The sequence below is a fragment of the Denticeps clupeoides genome, chromosome 9 (assembly GCF_900700375.1).
Source record: "Denticeps clupeoides chromosome 9, fDenClu1.1, whole genome shotgun sequence".
NCBI classification, from domain to species: domain Eukaryota; kingdom Metazoa; phylum Chordata; class Actinopteri; order Clupeiformes; family Denticipitidae; genus Denticeps; species Denticeps clupeoides.
Genome location: NC_041715.1, coordinates 11,352,152 through 11,373,019, shown reverse-complemented (window position 1 = coordinate 11,373,019; position 20,868 = coordinate 11,352,152). Strand labels below are relative to the sequence as shown.

The 20,868-nt window shown below is 42.8% G+C and overlaps 1 protein-coding gene across 5 annotated transcripts in view; it reads left to right on the top strand.

Annotated features, from left to right (window-relative positions):
* Window positions 1–20,868, top strand: part of LOC114796558 (neural cell adhesion molecule 2) — a 182,771-nt gene that overhangs the window by 16,333 nt on the left and 145,570 nt on the right. For 4 of the 5 annotated variants that reach the window (XR_003750747.1, XM_028990812.1, XM_028990811.1 and 1 more), the window contains exon 1: window positions 6,006–6,191. The exons of the other annotated variant lie outside the window; for it this stretch is intronic. Coding sequence is in view for 3 of the 4 variants with exons in the window: in XM_028990812.1 (XP_028846645.1) it covers window positions 6,092–6,191 (100 nt within the window). In the remaining variant the exon portion in view is untranslated. Of the gene's footprint in view, window positions 1–6,005; window positions 6,192–20,868 lie in introns of those variants that run through there. 5 annotated transcript variants of the gene reach the window in all.

Genomic DNA, 20,868 nt, shown 5'->3' with positions numbered 1-20,868 from the left:
TGAAAAGCCAAATGCTACAGAAAATAGCACAGTTAGTCATATCTCAGCATTAAATAAAACAGATCAAGGGCATCTTCTTGATTTAAGGAGAAAGATACAGTAACTAAAAAGGACTGTCTTGCCAAGTATTGCGATCTTGCATTAGAGGAACCTACTCCACACTCATCATTTTACTGTTATTATTTCCAAATCCAAAATACCAAACTTTTAACTGAAGGCCGTAGATTTTGACATTGGTGGGGACAGATGCGGTCCATTTGCCTTCGCAGCTGTGGTCGATCCAGTTGCTGCCATCTCTTCCCAAATCTATGGCTGAAGCCAATTCAGTAATCGCTGGATACTGGTGATGACACGTCCCCCATGTCCAGGCAAATTCTACGCCCTTGTCCCAAACCCTAGCAGCCCAGGTAGTGGGAGCAGATGGATCCTCAACAGTACAGAAATATATACATGTTGCAAATGCACCCAATGGCCAGAAACCTTCCTCAAACTCCAACACCAAGAAAACGAAACAAGCAGACAGCATCAATCCTTGAAGGTAATGCTCAGATTTGGTACTCTGGCTTACTCTGGTTTTGTGTTGCATGACGTTTTTGATGGGCGTTTTGATGGGTTCCTGCCCTATGCACCTCATCTTTTTGGACAATGTGAAAATTTGCGTTTTTCATTTTCACACGACATACAGCAGGCTTGCTGTTGCTGAATATTTATTGTAATCTGATTTTAATAACAGGGTCAGCAGGAATGGGCTTGAAAATGAATGACTCACAGTACAGTACAGTACAGTACAGTACTCAAATAACTGTCACAGCACTAAGGAAGGAAAAGACCCAGACGCAGGTGCTTGAACATAAACCGGTTTATTGTAATGTTCTAGAATAATCTCTACAAATTCTCAAATTCTCACTCACAACACATATGAAAAACACAATACAACACCATTTACACACACCAAGACCCCTGAGTTTAAATTCATAGAGTAGCCCTCAGCCGCACCAACACTCTGTAGTTTTAATAAAATATTTTTAAAAAGACTACACACACACACACACACACACACACACACACACACACACACACACACACACACACACACATATATATATATATATATAGCTTTGTATAAAAGCATCTGCCAAATAAAGTAAAGTAAAGATACCTTCATGACTGCTTGCTGTTTCTTGAGATGCCAAGATCAACATACCTCCTATGACCCAATAAAACAATAATTTAAAAACTTAATTAATGCTAAAATAATTGTCAGTTAATAACTTGTTAACTTGTGTGGCACTAATACACACACACACACACACACAAACACACACACACATATATAAATCTGATATATTAAAGCTTTTCCCTATACACAGCATTCCTGACCAGTGTCCTCAGTGTGTGTGTGTGTGTTAAATGCTAATGGCTTACAAATGAGCGTATGCTGAAACTGCGCTTTTCCCTGGGAGCTGAACGCTGCAGGGGTCTCTCTGCAAATGAGAGCTTTTTTGCCCGCTCCCTCGTATGCCTTTTCCTTCATTTGCCTCTATCTTCTCTGAGTCTGTTCTCTCTCTCTCAGCTTTCTCAAACTGTTAACTGTAATGTCTCCAAAATGACATCTTTACATTTCTCATTTTCATTTGTCAGCATTAAATAAACTCAGAATCTCATCTCATTCTATTCTCTTGTCCTGCCTCGGCCCTTTTGCCCATTTCAACAAGGCTGTGCCACTCACTGCTAACGTAAATTGAGTCAGACAGTTGACCCCAAAGCGACACTTGGTGTGGTTCTTCACACCTCAATCTGGCAACCCTTTCCCAACGATAAATTCCCGGCTTCACACCAAATCATGCCCCCTAGGTTCTGTTCGGCAGTCTGCTACCAGCTGCTAACAGGTTTGCGTCACACTACGTTACCCAACTGGAACCCGCTTTTCATTCCCAGAGTGCCTCTGACCTCTTGCCCCAGCAAAGGACGCGCTGTTGCTCTTAAAGCAACAAACCATATTGTCCGTCGCAAAAAGTGGTTTTCTTGAGTTTAAAGGTAACAAGCAGATCCACATGTTTCCATGGTGATTGGAGCAGACCTTCCTAATGTAGCTACTTGCGTTTGTCACATCAAACACTAGAGCTGCCATTCCTTCTTTGATCAGGAATGGGAGTGTGAAATTGGACTTCATTTGACTGCCTATGATGTATTTAAATGTCACCGTGATTAGAGTTCATGGGCGATGCGCTCGCCGAGATCTGATTAGATTGTTTAATAAACATGAAACGGGCTCCTTATTTTGATGAAAATGAAATATTTGTTTGTGTGCAGAACTGGCGGTCGTCTCACGCTGGCTTCTGTTTACCTCCGCTCACGCTGTATAATTCCACATGGAAATGCTACAATAAACCATGAGTCCACCGATGGCCAAGAGAGTTTCCGTTGGCAACGAGGGGGAAATTTGTCAGTTCATATTTGACAAAATGGCGGTAAATATGACAGACATGCACAAATCGTGCATGGTTACCATTAGTTTATCAACGCATCTGCTTGTAAATACGTAAACATGTGCTTGCTGCCATTTGATACATGCAAATGAAACCAAGTTCCTTGTGTGCGGCCAATAAATCAAATCAACAGCAGCAGCACCATTGAAAAGGTATTTAATAGTTTGTTTTATCTGTTTAACCGTTAATATGCAATCATTGCCTGGGGGAGTAAACTACTGGTAGTTTTTTTTTTTTTTTAACCACCTTTTTTTTTTTTTTGCGCTAATCTCTTTAGAGAGCCAGGAAAGTTCCAGAATGATGAATAGACGTTCGTTCGGAACACTCATCAGATTTAATTTTTCAGGAAATGCATTTTCCAGTGTCACGTTCCATATTTGTTTCTTCCAGCCGGTTGACTCAGCCAAAAACCAGTACAAACAAAGCAGACATTAAAAATGCAACATCCCTGTTATATTTGGCAACTTACCTTTCACCTGCCGCGGAAGGGAGGGCAAATACTGAAAATGGGGAAATATGTTGGCGAAGAAAGATGCGGCAGGAAGAAAAAAGAAAAAATAACAGCAGGTGAGATGTGGTGAGATGCATGAGGGAGGAGGACCGGCTTCTAAAGAAAGGAAGGGAGGTAGAGAAGAACATGACAAGAAGACAAAGCAAGTAAAGGTGGACTCAGGGGAGCTCTTTCACAAAAAGGAGCACGGGGTACATTTGGGCTGGAAGAAAGAGCCTGAGACAAGTGGGAAGCTCCGTTGGCAAGGTGAGGTTTTGAGACAGGAAGAAGAGCAAAAAGCAGAGAATCGGAAGGGCGGGGGATTTTCGGGACTGCCCGAGAGACCCAGCGCAGCTATTTATTTCTTTATTTCTTTATTTAGTTCGTTTTTCTGGAGAAGCATCTGTCATCGCTATAGAGGGATCATTCATACCATTTAATTATCGGGCCCACTGACTCCAGGAGTCCCACGCCGAGTGTTAATTTCAGTCCCCGTGCTGCCAAATGAAAAATGGCCCTTTACCGCCATCATCGAATTACACGCAGTGATATAATAAACGCCGGCGAGGAGCGCAATTCATATTTTACAACAGGCCTCCTGCACTTTCCTTCTTCTTTTTTTTTTTTGGTAGGAGGGTGTAATATGTTTGTATGGTGTAATGCTCCCGAAACGCAAGACTCATTTCAGCAGTGTGAAATGAAATGCCGCCCTGTTTTCCCGCAAAATGGTAATAATGAGGGATGAGAAGCTCGGATTCCAGGCATGAAATAAAAGAATGTGAACATTTGTCATGCAGCGTATGTACTCGTCTGTGCAGGGGTGAGGGAAGAAACCGTGAAACACAGCAGCCTGAGCGGCACCGGGTCCGGGGGTGGACCGATACGCAGGCTGCGGTGTGAACGTATTCAGAAGATACAGTAGTCTTCTTCCTTATCAGTTCATGAGAACCATAACCTACACTGATCTACCATAGCACTAGTGAGAGGTGGAAACTGTGAAAAATACTGATTATCTCATTACAAAGCCACCCAGCAGTTGGTGGGATATATATTATGTGGTAAAGTGGGGCATGGCAGCCAAGATTCACAAACTGACCCATGCAGTCCGATCCAACAGAGGATCTACTGTAGCTCGTGATGCTCAAAATGTCACTAATCAAAAATGACCAGTGGATGTTAATGAAATATTCATTTCTTCCAATAGCAAATGTTCTAATCAATGTTTCATCATCAGCGATTATGAATGCAGTGTCAGGGACACATGGGCTCGGATCCATCAGAGGCCTACAGGTATTGAGTAGGTTGTACTGATGTATAATGTCATTGATCAACTGAGTAGGATCCGGTCCACTTGAAGGAGCCTTCTGATGCCGCCTCTGAATTGAGATGAAGCTGGCATTCGCCCTCAGCCCAGAGGAATGCGAGGGACAATATATGACAATCTGGGATATTTTCAAGGTTCTATTTGAGCACATGGGGAAAGTGTTATAAAATGAACATGAAATGAACAGCAACATTTATTTCTTCTATAGTCCAAAATCATATACAGTATGCCTCAACGGGTGTGCAGGGAGTCGGTCCAGGGTTGGTAATGATTTGTCCAAGAGATCGATTATTGGGGTACCCCCATAGCCACAGTACACAAGCCATTTTGCACAAGCTTCTGTTGACATGTGCGTGCTTATTCTCTAAAAAAATTGAGGCAGACTGATGATTGGTGTGAACTCGCAGAACGTGTTCAGTAGCTGGTACGGACAGCGTACCGAAGTGCCGCATGACAGGCACATCTGCTGAAGACAGTTAAAACATTTCAAACGGATTTCAGACAAAAAGGACAACTTATTCACTAAACAAACAAAGAAATGAACTTTTTGTTGGTCTAGTGAAAGCGGTCGTGATTAGATCACGTTTCGGATGTCCACTGACGGGCACTGAATCTGAGGGGCATTAAGACTTTGTGCATATGACCTGCTGATAGGAGAATAACAAAACACAGGGCTGGGTGGGAAGATATTTCATCCTCTCCAAGGTAATTAACAAGCAGTCTGTTTATCCTGAAGACGGAAAACACTCCCAATGTCCCTTTTTGAAAATGAAAGCCCTTTCACAGAAAGGACATGAACAGTGACGAGTGAAACCAGCCATTAGACCTGCTTTATTCTCACAAACAGGACTTGTCATCACAAATCACAGAAAGATCACAGTGGACTCGGCACATGTTTCATTATAGTTTTAGTACAAACACAAATTCAGCATTGACTGCAGAAACGGGAGGGCTTCTTCAGAAACAAGAAAATATATTTTTTTTTACCTGCCTCTGTCATCCCGGATGAAAATCAGAGGCCTAATGCAAAGCGGCCTGTCTTTTTTGTGTGTGTGTGTGTATGTGTGTATGTGTGTGTGCTTTCGCTCAGCCTCGGATGGTTCAGAACCAGAATGAAAAGCTCTGCAGTTCTCAGGAGGCCGGGCATATTTCTGTGGGAGGCTGCTGGAGCTGTTGTGCTTTGGGAGCTCTCAGATGAGGGGTCCAGGTTTGGGTAAATTATTTCCCGGCACAGAGCTACTCCTATTATACACCATTCTCACTTCAGGGTCTCGATGGTCTCCTGTAAATCACTCACTGCTCTTTAGAGACGCACCAATTAGGCCACGCTTCAAATGTTCAATGATATGGTTCCTATTTAAAGCTCATCGTTCCATGAGTTTATTTTCCCGACACGGCCTTTCTGATGGATGGATGTTGGTCCCGAATCCCCAGGCGGAGGTTCTGATTCGTTGCAGTGGGGTACAGAGCTCGGCAGTGGTCTGCTGAAAGACCATCTCTCTCCATCGCTAATGGGCATGAATGGCTCTCATTGCTTTGCGGCCTCTGCTGTCATTTCTCAGCTAGCTGACAGGCCCGGCAACCGAGGCTCTCGCCGACTACCGTAATTACACACAATCACGGCCAGAGTGATGAGGAAGGACAGACGACGAGCTCTCTGTCCCCCAACCCCCCACCCCCCGCAACTCCGCTTGTACATTCATTGGCAGTAGACATGCTGCAATTTGTTATCTCGCTATATATACCAAATTTACTCACCGATTTCACTCGTCGCTCCCTTTTTCCACCATGCCTGTCACTTGTGCATCGCGGATTGTATTTATAGAGCGTCCCGGAGCGGAGAAGCTAATCTGGGATCAGTCTCGACTTCTAGCCGCTACGGAAGAGGGTAAGCGCGGGACTGGGAAAGGCTTGATCCTAATTCAGCCCTCTAATTCAGAGACACTTTATGCCCTGGGAGCTGATCCCCAGGGAGCATTCTTTTCAGCGTGAACGGACTAAATCGATGCTGTGCCCCAAGTAGAATGCCTACACTAGTAAAGGTCACTACAAATTGTGGGGTCATTTAGAAATGTCCTTGTTTTTTAACCCTTTTAAAAAACATCAAACTTCAGTCCAGACAATGTTCATGTTGTAAATTACTCTGGTACCTGGAAACTATGGAATATCTGCATATATGTAAAGAGGAATTAGTCAATGCTGTGTTTACTAATGCAAGTTTGTCACTTTAAAAGCTTAATTGATTACATTTACATTTACATTTACAGCATTTGGCAGACGCCCTTATCCAGAGCGACTTACAACGTGCTTAAGTTACCATCGATGAAGAGATCAAATTATTAGAGTTACAAGCTGACATCTTGTCAAGTGAGGTCTGCTGAGCTGCAAATGGAGGATTCTCTGATAAAGCAAAATAAAAGTCATTATTTTATTTTCTTTATTTCATTAATTACTTCTTCATTTTGTTCTAATTACTATCTCATAGAAAAAATTGCTCTCTCATTCCATCGCATGCGCTTCTTTCAAGTGCACGATATGCATGCTACTGTCTTGCCTGCATGCTCTTGTTTTTCATGCATTAGTTTCAGGAATATTTAATTCAAATTGTGGGCATAAGGGAGCTGCTATAAATATTGGGACTTATATAAACATCCTGGGACTTGGGATGTCTAGCAGCTGCTTGTGTCCATTTAAAAACAGTGTAAATACACAGTCATAACATGCTAATTTCTGCCATTTTTATTGTGATAGTGAAAAAATGTCCAAGGCTGATCACCAAGATCGAGTTGAATTTTACCACAATCATCGATCGAGATGGTATAATCTCCCAGCCCTAATTGACGTGATCTATTCTACATATCGTTTCCTATTTCCATAATTCTACAGTTTTTCTGTCTGAACAAATAGTTATAAATACAATTGGCTGGACCTCACTGCATACACAAACGGCAGACATCATGGGTTTCATTATTCCTTTTGACACATAAACAACACATTTAATGACGAGTATCATCATCTCACTGCACGCTGAGATGGCGTCTCTGTCATTACCATATTTCTCCCATATGCACAGGAGGAGCTCGATCTAAAGTGAATTTCTCTGGAGAGCAGAGCCCTTGAAAATGGTTGGAAACACTTTGCCCTACAGGTGTGTAGACGTGTTGTGACAGCCAAAGTACCAAGGCAACTGAAGAAATTGTATTTTGTCTTTTTTTTCCCCTCTCTTCCCACTGACTCTTTCAATGTGTATGAGGCTGAAAGGGCAAGAAAAAACGCCCTGGGGGGGATCTCAAAACTGATCTGAGCTCTGTGGAAACACGTTATCCCCATGAAGGACAACTTTATGGCTTTTGAGTGTGTGTGTGTGTGTGTGTGTGTGTGTGTGTGTAAGTGTGTGTTTTTTTGACTATGTGACATGTTTGTCTTTCTTGATCCAGAACAGTGGGGTCTGTCACTTTGTTACTAGTGGTTTTCAGGGGTCCCTTGTCATGGTATGAGCTTTTTTGGGCATTTTTGTGTTGTGTTGTTCCTTGTTACAGTAAGAGCAGCTATAATCTGGACATAATTCAAACCATGTTTACGGGCTTTTTCCAATTATTTTTGAGGATGCATTCACATTTCATCACTTGTTAATATAAACCCAATGTTTATATTCCAACCATTTTTAACATGAACGATGTGCATGCATCTATAAACCGACAACAAATAACATCTTACAACAAGATTTGCTCCAGGTTTTTAATCATTTTTTCACTACAGTTTAACTTTAGTCATATTTTTTTACACTCAGGTTGTTTTCTTCTGCTTAATTTTGTTTTATGTTAAACGCCAATAGCAATGGTGATGCTGAACGGGGCTGCGCCGGCGCGCCTTATGTTGCACACATTTTATCATCATTTCTTTCCACATGATTGTTGTTTTATGAAATCCTCTCCTTTTTATTAATTTATCCCCTCGTTCTCTCTTCCATTCCCATTTACGTTGTAGGCTAGTGTTATTTGCAGCATTACTATACTAACCTGTCCTTATCTATCCCATAATTCATTACACTAATTTGGTTTTTAGTACACGGCTGATACCACAACGGCAACCCCCTGTTCACTCAGATTATAGGGATAAAAAAGAAATGGAAAATTTTATGATATAGTGGAAATTGTTTGTAATGAGCTTTGGCAGAGTTGTGGGGTGGCGTTGGGGGTTTTCACTTCACGGCGAGGAAGTTGCCAGCGGCGGAGCTTTTATTATCAATAGGCTAGACCATCTCATTTAATGCAGCATGGATGCTGCGGTCCTCAAAACAGAATGATCCAAGAAGGCCATACCTTCACAGACCACTGCAGAAGCTGGTTAATTCCTACTCCAAAATATGAATGTTTCCAAAAATATAACTGTTCTCAAATTTGGAGGAGTCAGATGTGCCTGAAACACAACCTGAAGACCTCTGTGTGCCTGTATGTTTGAGTGACGGGTTAAACGTGTGCCAGATTATTACGGGAGTTGACAGATTGGTTGAATATTATATATCCGCCCTCATCCCATGCCACAGCGATGATGACAAGGGCAGTGCGTGTCCGTGGAGGACGGACGTGATCACATGCTTGTCTCTCGTCCCGCAGCGCCGGATGCGACATTGATATGTGGGGTCAGTGGTGTTGTGTGGAATTGCCTTTCAGACCGGGGACGTGGGCTCGTGCTGATTAGCCCTCTCATCCTGCTGTGGATGTCACGCCCTTTGAACTTTGCAGTGCTCTGACTCTGAAACCAGAAGCTGCCAATTGGATTGGATATTCCAAAATAGGAATAGTGGGATATCAGTTGTCTTCTTAAAAAAAAACAAATGTGTGACTGATTATGAAACCATCTGCAGAGATGGTGCATCAGATGACCACTTTGGTTTTGGATCTTCAAAGACTCTCTGTGTAGATATTATATTTTTTTCGGCATTTCATCTGCTGAAAAAAAGATAAGAATTTACTGCGAAGAAGAAAGTAAACCATACATCATCTGCCGATGATTTGACAAGGAGCATTGACCAAAAAAAAAAAAAAATGGAGAGTACAGTGGGTGGAGTATCAGTCTTGGAAGTGTCCCCTGTCCCCGTAACGACTGGACTGCAGAGCTTTTGGGTCCTTGGCTCTCGGCTCCACTGGATTCTGTGTAGATTTACAGGGCCGTGTTGGACTGTTGGTAATTCTTCTCCCTCCGTCCCACAGAGGGCACAGAGAGGGGAGTGACGGATGGGAGGTACGACCCTGGGAGAGGAGGAGGTGACATGTCCCAGCAGCCCCTTCATCATAATCGTCAGTGCGGCAGGACAAAAGTGCAGTGGAATTATGAGCAAAGGCGGGGAGGGAGGTGTGAATCACCCCTGCCTGCTCTCGTGGAGGGTGTTGGCAGACTGCTGGAAATGGCCCCGGTGTGACCGGCCAACCAAGGTTCATGCTAAGAATAGGCGTCCTAAGATGTGCCCTGATAAAACGGCACATACAGGCCGTATCATGTGTAGTGGCTGAAACAGTAGGGCTGCTGTGGACCACTTGATCAAACGTCTGGTCATCAGTGGTCCAAGGCATTCAGGGTGAAGGCAACAGCGTCTTTCCATCCTGCAGCTCCGCTGGGTCCGTTTCTCGCACCTGCTGATCATGCCTGACAGCTGTGAATCCGCCCCAGTCGAATCAGATCTGCCAAGTGTGCGGTCCCGGTGAAGGGCGGGCGAGCGTGGTGGATATTAGCTCGCTAGCCGGCGCTGAACTCCAGCTGAACCCCTCACCTCTCCTCGTCATGCGAGAAGACCGAAAAGGAGAAAAAAGAAAGATTCATATCAGTTAAAAGGACAGACATGCAGCTGCAGTTCATCTGAAAGTTTCCAGCACGCGAAATGAAAAAAAAAAAGAGGTATGAAGTGTAGACAGTGACCTGTGCCAGGAAAGAGACAGTCAACCCGCCACTGCCACTGTTTAATCTTTATGCTGGGACAAGATCAGACATCTGCAGCAGTAATGAAGATTAATCGGCCAATAAAATCAATTGGTTGTGGGGTGTACAGCGCGTCATTTAAATAGCATCCACACAGTGAAGTCTTGGACTGAACTCTCCTGTAGGGTAAGAGAAAGAAAACCACACATGCCGGAGATACGGCTCAATCGCTCAATCCTGCTTTCAGATGTTAATTTTGTTGAGATGCTTAGTGAATGTGGGTGGTTAAGCCAGTAAAGAAATGAGATGGAGAACCATGTTCAATACAATGGGGAGAGAAATGTCTCAGGAAAATGAATGTGATTCGGTTTGAACACTGAGTGTGAACATTTACCCTGCGCTATTACTTTCGTCATACTTTTGACTTTTGTCTTTTATCACTCCATCCCCGGAGATACAGTAGCCCCGAAAACAATATTCTGCTTTAATTGACCCGCCATCCAGATTAGTAAACTTGCCAGATTGATAGAAATAACACAGTTTGTTTGAACAATTCATTTGCATAAATGCCGCAAAAATGTATTTATCTACAAAAGTGTGTCAAAAGTGAAAAGTGTGGATGCACCAATTATTTATGGGTTTTGCATTATTTGTATTATAGAGCTAAACTGAAGACACAGGACTATGAAAAAATACACACGAGGTTATGTAATAAAAAAACAAAAAAACAAATAAGACAAAAAGTTGAACATTTGAGGCTCTCCAAAGCAGGAAACGTTTGCTGTGAGTTAGACAACAGGGATGGTTTCCACCAGTGTTGAAGGTTTATGATGAACACTTTTTCCTCCACTCATGTTAATGAGATTCTCATGAAGTGGCTTTTGATGATGATACTAGTGAACAAAGCAGCCATGAAGGTAAAAAGAGGCGACTCTGAATAGCATACTTCACTTTCTCCTGCTACTAAATACGTTTCTCTCATTGCATTCTTCATCCATCTTAGTCTCTAAACCGCCACAGAGTATGCGAGTACAACATTTTAAATGGTAGTGTCTGTTACTTAATTGAAATGTTACAAATTAACCTTAATGATTAATGAAATAGGGTGGTAGTAGCCTTGTGGGTAAGACACTCGCCTATGAACCAGAAGACCCAGGTTCGAACCCCACTTACTACCATTGTGTCCCTGAGTGTCTCCAGGGGGGGACTGTCCCTGTAACTACTGATTGTAAGTCGCTCTGGATAAGGGCGTCTGGTAAATGCTGTAAATGTAAAATGATGATTGCATGATGTTAGGCTGAATAATTTTTGGGGACTTTTAACAAGATTGAATGGATGTTTCCTACAAGTTGCTCTTCCTAGTCACAACTGGTAAAGGGTGATCAGAGCTCATTCCTTCCGTTAGGTATTCAGGGGCTCATCAGAGGTTGTTCAGTGTCAGCGTGTCCCGGCGATGCAGCTAATTAGCTTTTTAGTTCATATTTAAGCAGACGACGTTCAAATGTTCAGGTGCTGGACTGAAATGAGCTCATTACGCCAATTAGCCGTTTCGCTGCCGTGCCCCCGACTCAACACAAGTGCGAGGAGGCATTTCTAATACACTCAGCCTGATAAAGCTCCCCAGGCAAATATGCACAACAGCTCATCGAAAACCCTGCATCGCCTGTCTTAAATTAATGAACGGGCTACACAGGTCTCCTGCAGGGCCCTACAGGGCTGTTTTATGTAATTGTTTTTTTAATTGTTAGAAATTACGCATATTTAAATATTTCACTTTCAAAGAAAACCAATTCATTTGTTTAGATGCGTAGAAGGATGCAGTGAATGTATGTAGGAGACTAGTGTCCTAAATTGCAGAGTACAGCACAGCTAGAAGGTAGCCAACCCACACACACACGGATACGCACACACCAACTGGGCCCTCATCAATTTTACCCAGTGCTCCAAATTAAGTAATATAATGAACAATTCACCTAAATGGATCCATTTGAGTGACTCACTCAGGTGAATCGCTGATAATGGAGCCCAAACTGCCGTCTGGATCCGGGCCCGAGAGAATCGGGCGCACTCTTCTCCCCTTTCTATTTAACTGTACAAATATTTGTGCAGCGGCGCTGTCTGAAAGAGAGGATAAAAAGAGGAGGCCTTATCAGCTGGGCTAACCTGCATAGCTAATTCGACAGATAACACCCGGCACAGAAGAGAGCACTGAGGAAAATCCATAGAGCGAAAAGCGAGAGGAGGCGAATGGGGGGGAGGACATTTGAATCCCTCCCCCAGATTTTGTGCCCATCGCATTGCTCCCCTTCTTTTTGTGCTTTTCTTAATGCTTGTGTTTCCATCTTTATCTGTTTTTCATTTTACCGCCACATTGATTCTCCATGCACATTTCCTGTGCTGGCACAGTCGGGTTCACTTTGCAGATTTGAGAGCAGCGTGCTTGTTTCCTTTTTACTTGTGATTAGAAATATTGACGAGAGCAGGAAGCGTATTGTTTTAAGAGCCCGGAAAAAAAAAAAATTAAATATGCTTTAAATTTGATTATATTACAAGAATAAAGTTCAGCCCATCAGTTTATCTAAGATGAAACAGCAACATGTATAAGAGTGTTAAAATAGCATTATAATATATAATGGCAATTCCTGGCTGTCATACTGCTTAACAAAGTTCATGGGAGGACGCTGCTGATGTTTTTGTCACGGTCAGTTAGGTAACGGTCACGTCTGATAAACCGGCCTTCAGGCGGGGGCTGCGAGCCTTTATGCCATGCTGTTCTAATTATTCCTCTTAGCTTCCTATCGTGTCTGTTCATTCTCATTTGCCGGGTCACGCTCGGCTGGCCAGCAAGCTGTTCCTGCTCCGGAGGCGTCCCGCCTGAGAGGCTGGATAATGTGATCCCATACCACCGCACCTCTTGCTGCATGGTGCCGAGCGACTGTCGTCTGCTGCAGTCTGCCTGGCTCCTGTAGGGGGCACTATCATTACCTGTAGGGACCCTTCTCTTATGTAGGGGGCGCTATGGTAACAATGACATGAGAGTAGATGTTTCTTCTTAATAGTTCAAAAAATCTAAATACAGTTTTAATTCGGGAAATTAAATGTTACAAAACTAACGTGACATATTTAATATACCATTGACTGTCACACTAAGCGAGTAAAGAACTAGATTATATTTACAATATTTTTTAAGAACAAAATTTTATGTAAAATTATGACTCTCATTGTGATGCCCAGGGGCCACTGGGCTTACACAGCCGGTGCTTATGCACCTGATTAAAAAGTGGTGATCAATCCAAACTTAAGCCATTCAAGCATAATTGATCAGGACTTATTAAAAGCAGTAAGTAGAGTCCACATGCATGTGGAAATGTTCCTGACCTTATCGCCTTCTGGTAGTTTTGTGTTTCCTTCCTTTGTATTTGCAATTGTGCCTGTTTCTTTTGTAATAAATCCATTTTCTTTTCAAATGTCCCGGTTCTGCGCTTCCTTCTCCATCCAACCCCAACCTTCAATCTCTCTCGCTCTCACTCTCTCTCTCTCTCTGATATTTATTTATATATTTTAAACTTCATGGCTCCCCAGGTCCAGTGGTTTTTCATGGAAAGCCAATTAAATTTAGCTGGCAAATTTAGCAAGATTTACTTATCCGGTTACATATACAGTAATAAAGACATCAATAATTTTGCAGTTCTGTAGGCTCATTAAAATTGCAAGTGATGATTCTGCTGTTGTGGATATCTGATGATTGCATATAAAAATACTTTATATACAAAATACTTACAGAAAAAAACTACTTTTTATTATTTTGGGCTGGTGTCCATTTTTGTTGGAAAACTTCTGATCCTCCTTTTTCTGAGAAGTGTGCATTATCTGCTGAAGCTCTGAGACATGGTGGGAACAGGCCATGCATGTGTCCATTAATGCAGGATACACATACTATAAAACTGAACCGAGAATAATCAGATGTTCTCACAATAATCACAGGCCTAAATTCCTAGGCACAGGGTCAGGACAGTGGCCGTACGTTTATATCTCCTTACCGAACCTTACTTTGTGTTGCCTGCAATATCCAAGTGAATCTCTCTTATCATGAGTCCACACATGCAAACATCAATTACGAGGACACAAGCCTAAAGGACAGTGCCGGATCATGCCACAAAGCACAATATCCTCATTCCTTGTGCCATTCTTAATAAATGCTTGAATGGCGAGTCCCATAATGGAATTGGCTTGGAAGCGTATCTGCTGGAGAGAATTTACTGTATCGCTGTGTAATTCTCTTCCATGGAAGTCAGCAGGGGTTCCCTCTTAATCCCCAAAGATGGCACATTATGGGAGGATAAGTGGCTTTTTTAACAACCACCTCGTCCACCTTGTGTGTGGTCTCATCCTAAAACTCCCAGGATGTGCAGTGATGGGCTCCCTCCCTCAGAGCAGGCAGTGAAGACGGGTGGGAAGTTGTAGGGAGGGACGTGATTGGCTTTCTCTCAGGCGCAGCTCTGTCAGCAAGACCAGCCTCCCCCATCAAATGAGTCGGTCACCTCATACCAGCTCTTACCGCCTCTTCATCCAGACTGTGCAGGAAGATAAAATGCTTGGTTGGCCACCACCAAGCCAGCAGCCATGATTGGATCTGTGATGTCGACATTAGGAGGAGGAAAGAAGATGTCTTCTTTTTTTTCTAGAAAAAGTCTGGCTGGCAGTTCTCTTCACTGGGCAGGCAGAGGGAAGACATGCGGAGATGCATGGGGGCTTTTCTCTGTTCCTCTATGTCCCCTTGGTAACTTTATTAGAGACACCTCTGCTGCAGGAACACCATGCAGATATACAGTTTGACACTGCAGTCAAGATATTATTATTATTATTATATAGTTTTTGTAATTGAGCTATAGACTTTATGTTGGGCAACTTCTAGCCCTTTATCAGAATGGCTGTTGACATTAGCACTATTTTGGGGGACAGGATCAGTTTGTCCACCAGTTTCTTTTTTTTTTTTTTTTTGCTCTGTATTAATAAGCATGTTCTCACAAATTCAGGACATTCCACAAGGGAATAAAAGGATCAGCAGTTTCATCCCAAACCAAAAAAAACACTCCTAATTGAGTCCTAATTCTATGTAAAAAATGTAAAAAAAAAAAAAAAAATTAACAACAACGATAAATAAGCAAATAAATAAATATTTTATGCTCTGTCATTGTAAGGCCAAATTACCTCGGCAACAATTAAATGTCTGCCATCGAAGGACGGGGGTAATCCTCACCCCTGAGAAAAAGACAGTTAGTGTCCGCGTTTGCCAGCTATTTCTGTAAAAGATGCAGCACTCTGCCAGGTTGCCAGTCAGAGCCACTAAATGTGATGCCCTCCAAGTGAGAGGGGCTTTGGCAGTCGATGCGGTGCCGGCTACCGTAGCTTGCTAGTCATTTCTTTATACCCACGACTGGCAGCTCAAGAGTTCCTGTCTGCAGCCAGCCAGTCATTCTGGAGGTTTGCGTGGTGCCAGGGTGTTGCCAGCTAGTTCTGGGAACCATGCTGTGCCAGGACGCGCCAAAGCAAGCGTTCACTCTTCGGTCTCTGTTTCTTGGAAGTAAAAGTGTACTGCTTACAGGTTGTGAGGAGACATCCTCATTAAAATGCACACACTCAAGCGGTCTACTGCACACAAACACACAGAAAACGTGAATTAAATCGTTTGTGGTGTGGTGTGGTCTGGAATGTACCCTCACCTCAAACAGAATCACAGTTATGGGAGCTATGTGGGGTACAGCACCCCATAACAAACCCACATGTTATTGTACTTGCACAGTAATAAACACACACACAGGCTGTATATACAGGCTATACACACCGCAGGCAGCTACAGATGGCTGCTATGACAGAATTTAGCCTGTTAACTCCAGTGAGCTACCCCCCGTCTTGGTCATGAGTTTATGTTGGTGCTTGCAGAGCGCTCGGTGTGTCACCTCGTACCTCAATAACCAAAGACAACTGTCAGAAAATCCAGCTAAATCTCCCAAATTCTAACTGTGGATATGGCCCATATGTGTGCACAGAATGCTGACCATCGTAACAGCAGGTGACCTGTAACCATAATACGAATGGCATGCATCCATACATTGATTACAACTGGACCAGAGGGTACAGACATAAGGGGGGAAAAATCAAGCTAATATCTTATTTCCGAGTCGGCACGGACCTAAAAAAACCATTCAATCTGTCACACTGGCTATGTTAAAATTACCAGGTTGAAGTTGACTCACTTGTAAGTAACAGATTGCAGATATTCGCAAATGGCAGTGAAGGTTTATTGCATTTAAATAATCTAAAGTCTTCAAGGTGAACACACAAGCAAAGCGTGACTTGGCATCATGCTATCTGACGTGCAAAGAAAAATGACATTCTTGCAATTGTACAACATGAAGTTGTAATGTTAGGGTAATTAGAACAATAATACATGTTTCAGAAGTAACATATTTGCCTTCCTTACTGTTCATGTATTCTATAAACTACTGAATCATTTTGAGAGCGACATCTATTCTTGCGCCATTGTTCATAGCCTTTTTCGACATGAATTGATTAAGGTTGTGATTAGCCTAATGTATGCTGTAAATGTTGTTGACTGCCAGAGTGAAAATAATAGATTTTAGGTCTTATTTAAAAAAAATAATCAGCTACAGAGCTGTTCTTTGATAAAATAAAAATTGTACACTTATTTTTACTTGACTTTTTTTTAATTGTGAGAGAAAAGGAGCTTGGGCTAAATGGCAGTTTTTTAACTGGTGTTATTAACCATTGCTCTACACAGTTCAAGCCACTTTACAGTCCGTTGATCCTGTTCTGAATGACCAAAATTAAAACGCATTTTTAATCCTTGTCATAGAGTGTTATGTTTTCTGGGGCATATTTAGAAGCTTTCTTTGTGTCTGTGCTGTATTGTGCACATAATGACACGCACATTAATTCTCACATCATCTGCTCTGCCACCTTCTTGTAAAGGCCAGACTTCCGGTGAGTGCCACCATAGCTGAAAGCCCGAGTGAGTGTAGCTGACGGGAGTTAACAGGCTACGTGACTGTCGGCAGCTCTAATGGAAAAGCGGCTGATTTATGCACTGTCACAGATCAGCAGGCTATGTGCGTACCGGTTTAATTTGCCCTCTGTGAGAGAGTGTGTGTGTCCACACTGCCTGTGTGTGTGTGTGTGTGTGTGCTCTGATCTGGATACGGGAGAAATCGTGTCTGGGGAAACCGACACGTTAAAGCCGTATCCATCTGTTCATGTTGAGAAAGCGACGAGACAGGAAGAGGAAAAGGAAGACCATGAGGAAGTCGAGAAAGTGAATGCTGTGGTGATGCCACACCTCTAACACTGCTGAGGCATGTGACTGTTTGAGGGCAGATGGCCCAAGACACCAAAGCTACATGTGGCTTGTGGGACATTTTGATATATTTGCAGGCCTGAAAATGACAACCCAGCCAAAGATTGGTCCCAGTCTTCACCATGTAACTTCCCACATTTCAAAGGTTAGAGAGACATAGTGAAAATTCAGTGAAAATTAATTACCCTCCAGGAACCTTCAGCGGCCATTTCTGGAATAGACCCTCCAGGTCCACATCCCCATAACATTAGCAAAACATTTGTAGGATATGGCAAGACGTTTTGGGGAGCCGACCCATTTTGTTCATTTTTGGTACTAGGCCCGTTCTTCACATTCCCATAATGCTTTAAGAATATAGGGAACAAATATCCTACGGTGATTTGCAGTCAGGAAACCAACCCCTGTTGCCATGATCTAGTGATATTTCGGTTCTATATAGTGATTTTTTTATGCACATCCATAGGACTGGTGGTGTTATCAGTATTTGCATCAAGACACCAGTGGTTATGAAATGTGCTTTCCTTCAAGGGCTGATTTCACATGAGCCAGGTGGGCCTGTCCCCCAGAACAGGCATTTTAAGTAGATCTGGGACATCCTGTTAGATAAGAAAACACTTGGAACACCACGAACTGCACTATTGCTGAAGAAAGGACATTTTGTTTGAAAAGCTTATTTGTCCATGCAGCCTCCCCCTCCCGTCAAGTGTCGTGAGTCCATAATGACAGCAGCAGAGACGGACTGTACTCTCAGCTTGTTGGAGACTCATGTTCTGCTCATATACCTCTCTGGAGATAATGAGAGCCTTGACCTGTCCCAACTCACTGTGCAAACCACAGAGGCAATGGCTAGACATGTCATTGCCATATATAACAATCCCACAATCCTCCTAGAAAATTACAATTTGCAAATATGGATTGCTATACAATTTTATCACAATTCATCTGTTCCATCAACATTGAATGTTAGTGCCCTCTGTTGAAGGTCAAGGACGGTTTTCCTTGCGTATAGCGTTTGCAGGGTGTGCAGAGTCAGATGTGATATCGATTGCTCTTCTCAGTGGGTGTTAGTATTTGAGGGGTTCGAGTCATGGGGAACGGCGTGCCAATTATCTTTGATGTCTTTGGAGGTGTGGACAGATCCTATAACGGTGGAAAGCAGGGTAGGTGTTGTCTGACCATGAATTTTTTTTTTTAAGCTGCATGGAAAATTCCTCAGTTGGCCTGAAGGATAATTTGGGCTGATTTGTTGTTTTCCATTTCGGAGATGTAAATGAGTCCCTGCTCCGTGCACAGACTCCGTTTCACACTCATTTTCCTTCTGCAACCAATCCATCACTCCGGCACGGTCATGTTCATTTAAAAAAGAAACACAGCTAGCATCTGCATCCTGGAACCCCCCATCCTCGTGCAGCTTATTCTGCTAATTGCCATTGTTAGCTGGGAGGAGCTCATGAGGCGAGAAGCAAAGCTGTAATTTGCCAGTTTTTTTTTTTTTTTTGCTTGGTTTGTTTGGCTGTATGAAGCTCATTGGACATATGTGATCTCTCTATCTCTCCTTCTGTCTGTTGCTTCTCTCGCATTTCCTTATCCTTGGTCGTTATTGTCAGTCTTTCTGAATGATTCTGTAATGAGCATTTCAGCACATGGGAACTCATCACGTTTTCATTCGTTCTTTTGTGCCTTTGTTCTTTCATTGCTGGAATTAATTTTAAGGACGATATTCGGTAGCTGCAAAGAGAGCCAACTTAAATCCTCAGAACAGTTAACTGTGTGACATTATTGGCAAACAAAAAAATAGTACAGCTTCAGATGCAACTCATCTGAATTCTTAATATTTCCAGGACTGTAGCGTCATATTTTGGGATTATTTTCATACATTTGTATTAACACTTTGAGATGATTTGGTTATGTTGGCTGTTACCTGTAGCACTGTGGCACTGTGATTTTCTATGGTTCGCTTCCTGTTAGTGTCTGTACAATGTAGGTAAGAGCCGAAGAAGGCGGGGCCAACAACATCATTCCTGATTTAGTTAATGTTAATTTCATTAACAAATCAGGAAATTAATCGCAGTAATACTTTATGATTGGTCATTAATAATGATTAACGACTAATTGGGAACATTAATGGGAAGGTTAATTAAATGCATATTACTTTGCCAATGTACAACATTATAGCAAATTTAATAAACTTGGTACTTCGGTTGATCATCATATGGATCCTTGTTAATCTGACTCAGGAAGTGTTATATAAGACAATTTCAGGTAAAATAATAACAATAGGACAGCGAAATACGGGCAGCAGATTTTTGATGGCAAAAAATTGCCAATTTCAGCTTCAGGATTTTTCACAGCAAAACGATAGTTGAGTGCAGTGTGCAAGGTGGTCACTTACCTTTCACATCATCAACACCTTGAGGTTTTTATTGATCTTGTGGTCAGCAGGAGATAAGGCAGGGTGGAGGACAGTATGGTGTCCATCATTTAACCCCTTACAGACCCTGCTGCACCAGTTGTCGTACAATAAAAAGAAGTGACTGCATCACTTTTGATTGCATTTTGTCCAAAAATAAACTCCACTGTGATAATCTCAGTTTCAGACGCATTTTAAATCCACATCTCTCCTGAAAACTTGCGCACCAGCCCCGCAGACTCCGACATTTACGGGCAGGCGGCTGACTGCCTGCTGGGAGCCTGAGTCCAGGGGTGCACGGTAATCGGCGCAGCGGACTGCGGCCCGCTTTCCAGCAGTCAGGGTGCGGTCTCTGCGTCCTCCGGAGAAAAATGAGAAATGACAAGGCAGTGGTGGGGGGAATGAGTGTTGACACCATGAAATTGCGTGTGATAGTGTGTTTACATCAGTCCTCGATGTGCAGTCTCTGTGCATCTGTCTGTCTTTCAAACACACACACACACACACACACACACACACACACACACACACCTTTACCCATGCTCAAGTGAGTAGTGTGTTGACATTTTCATCTGTGTTGTGTGTAATTTATGTAAGGTTAGTCTCTCACTGTGAACACTCCATAACCGTGTAAAAGCAAACATGGAGGTGGGAAAAAAGAACAAATTGCTTTTTAAAATTACCCCGACAAGTAACCCGCTCTGCCTCTATAAAGACAAAGCACACAGCCCACAGAGAGGAGGGGGAGTTCGTGTTCCTCATGCAACGCTGTGAATCCCTTCTCACCTTCTACACATGCGCGCATGTGCACATTGGTGGCATGATAAATACGCCACCTACTACAGTTGATATGAATTTTAATTC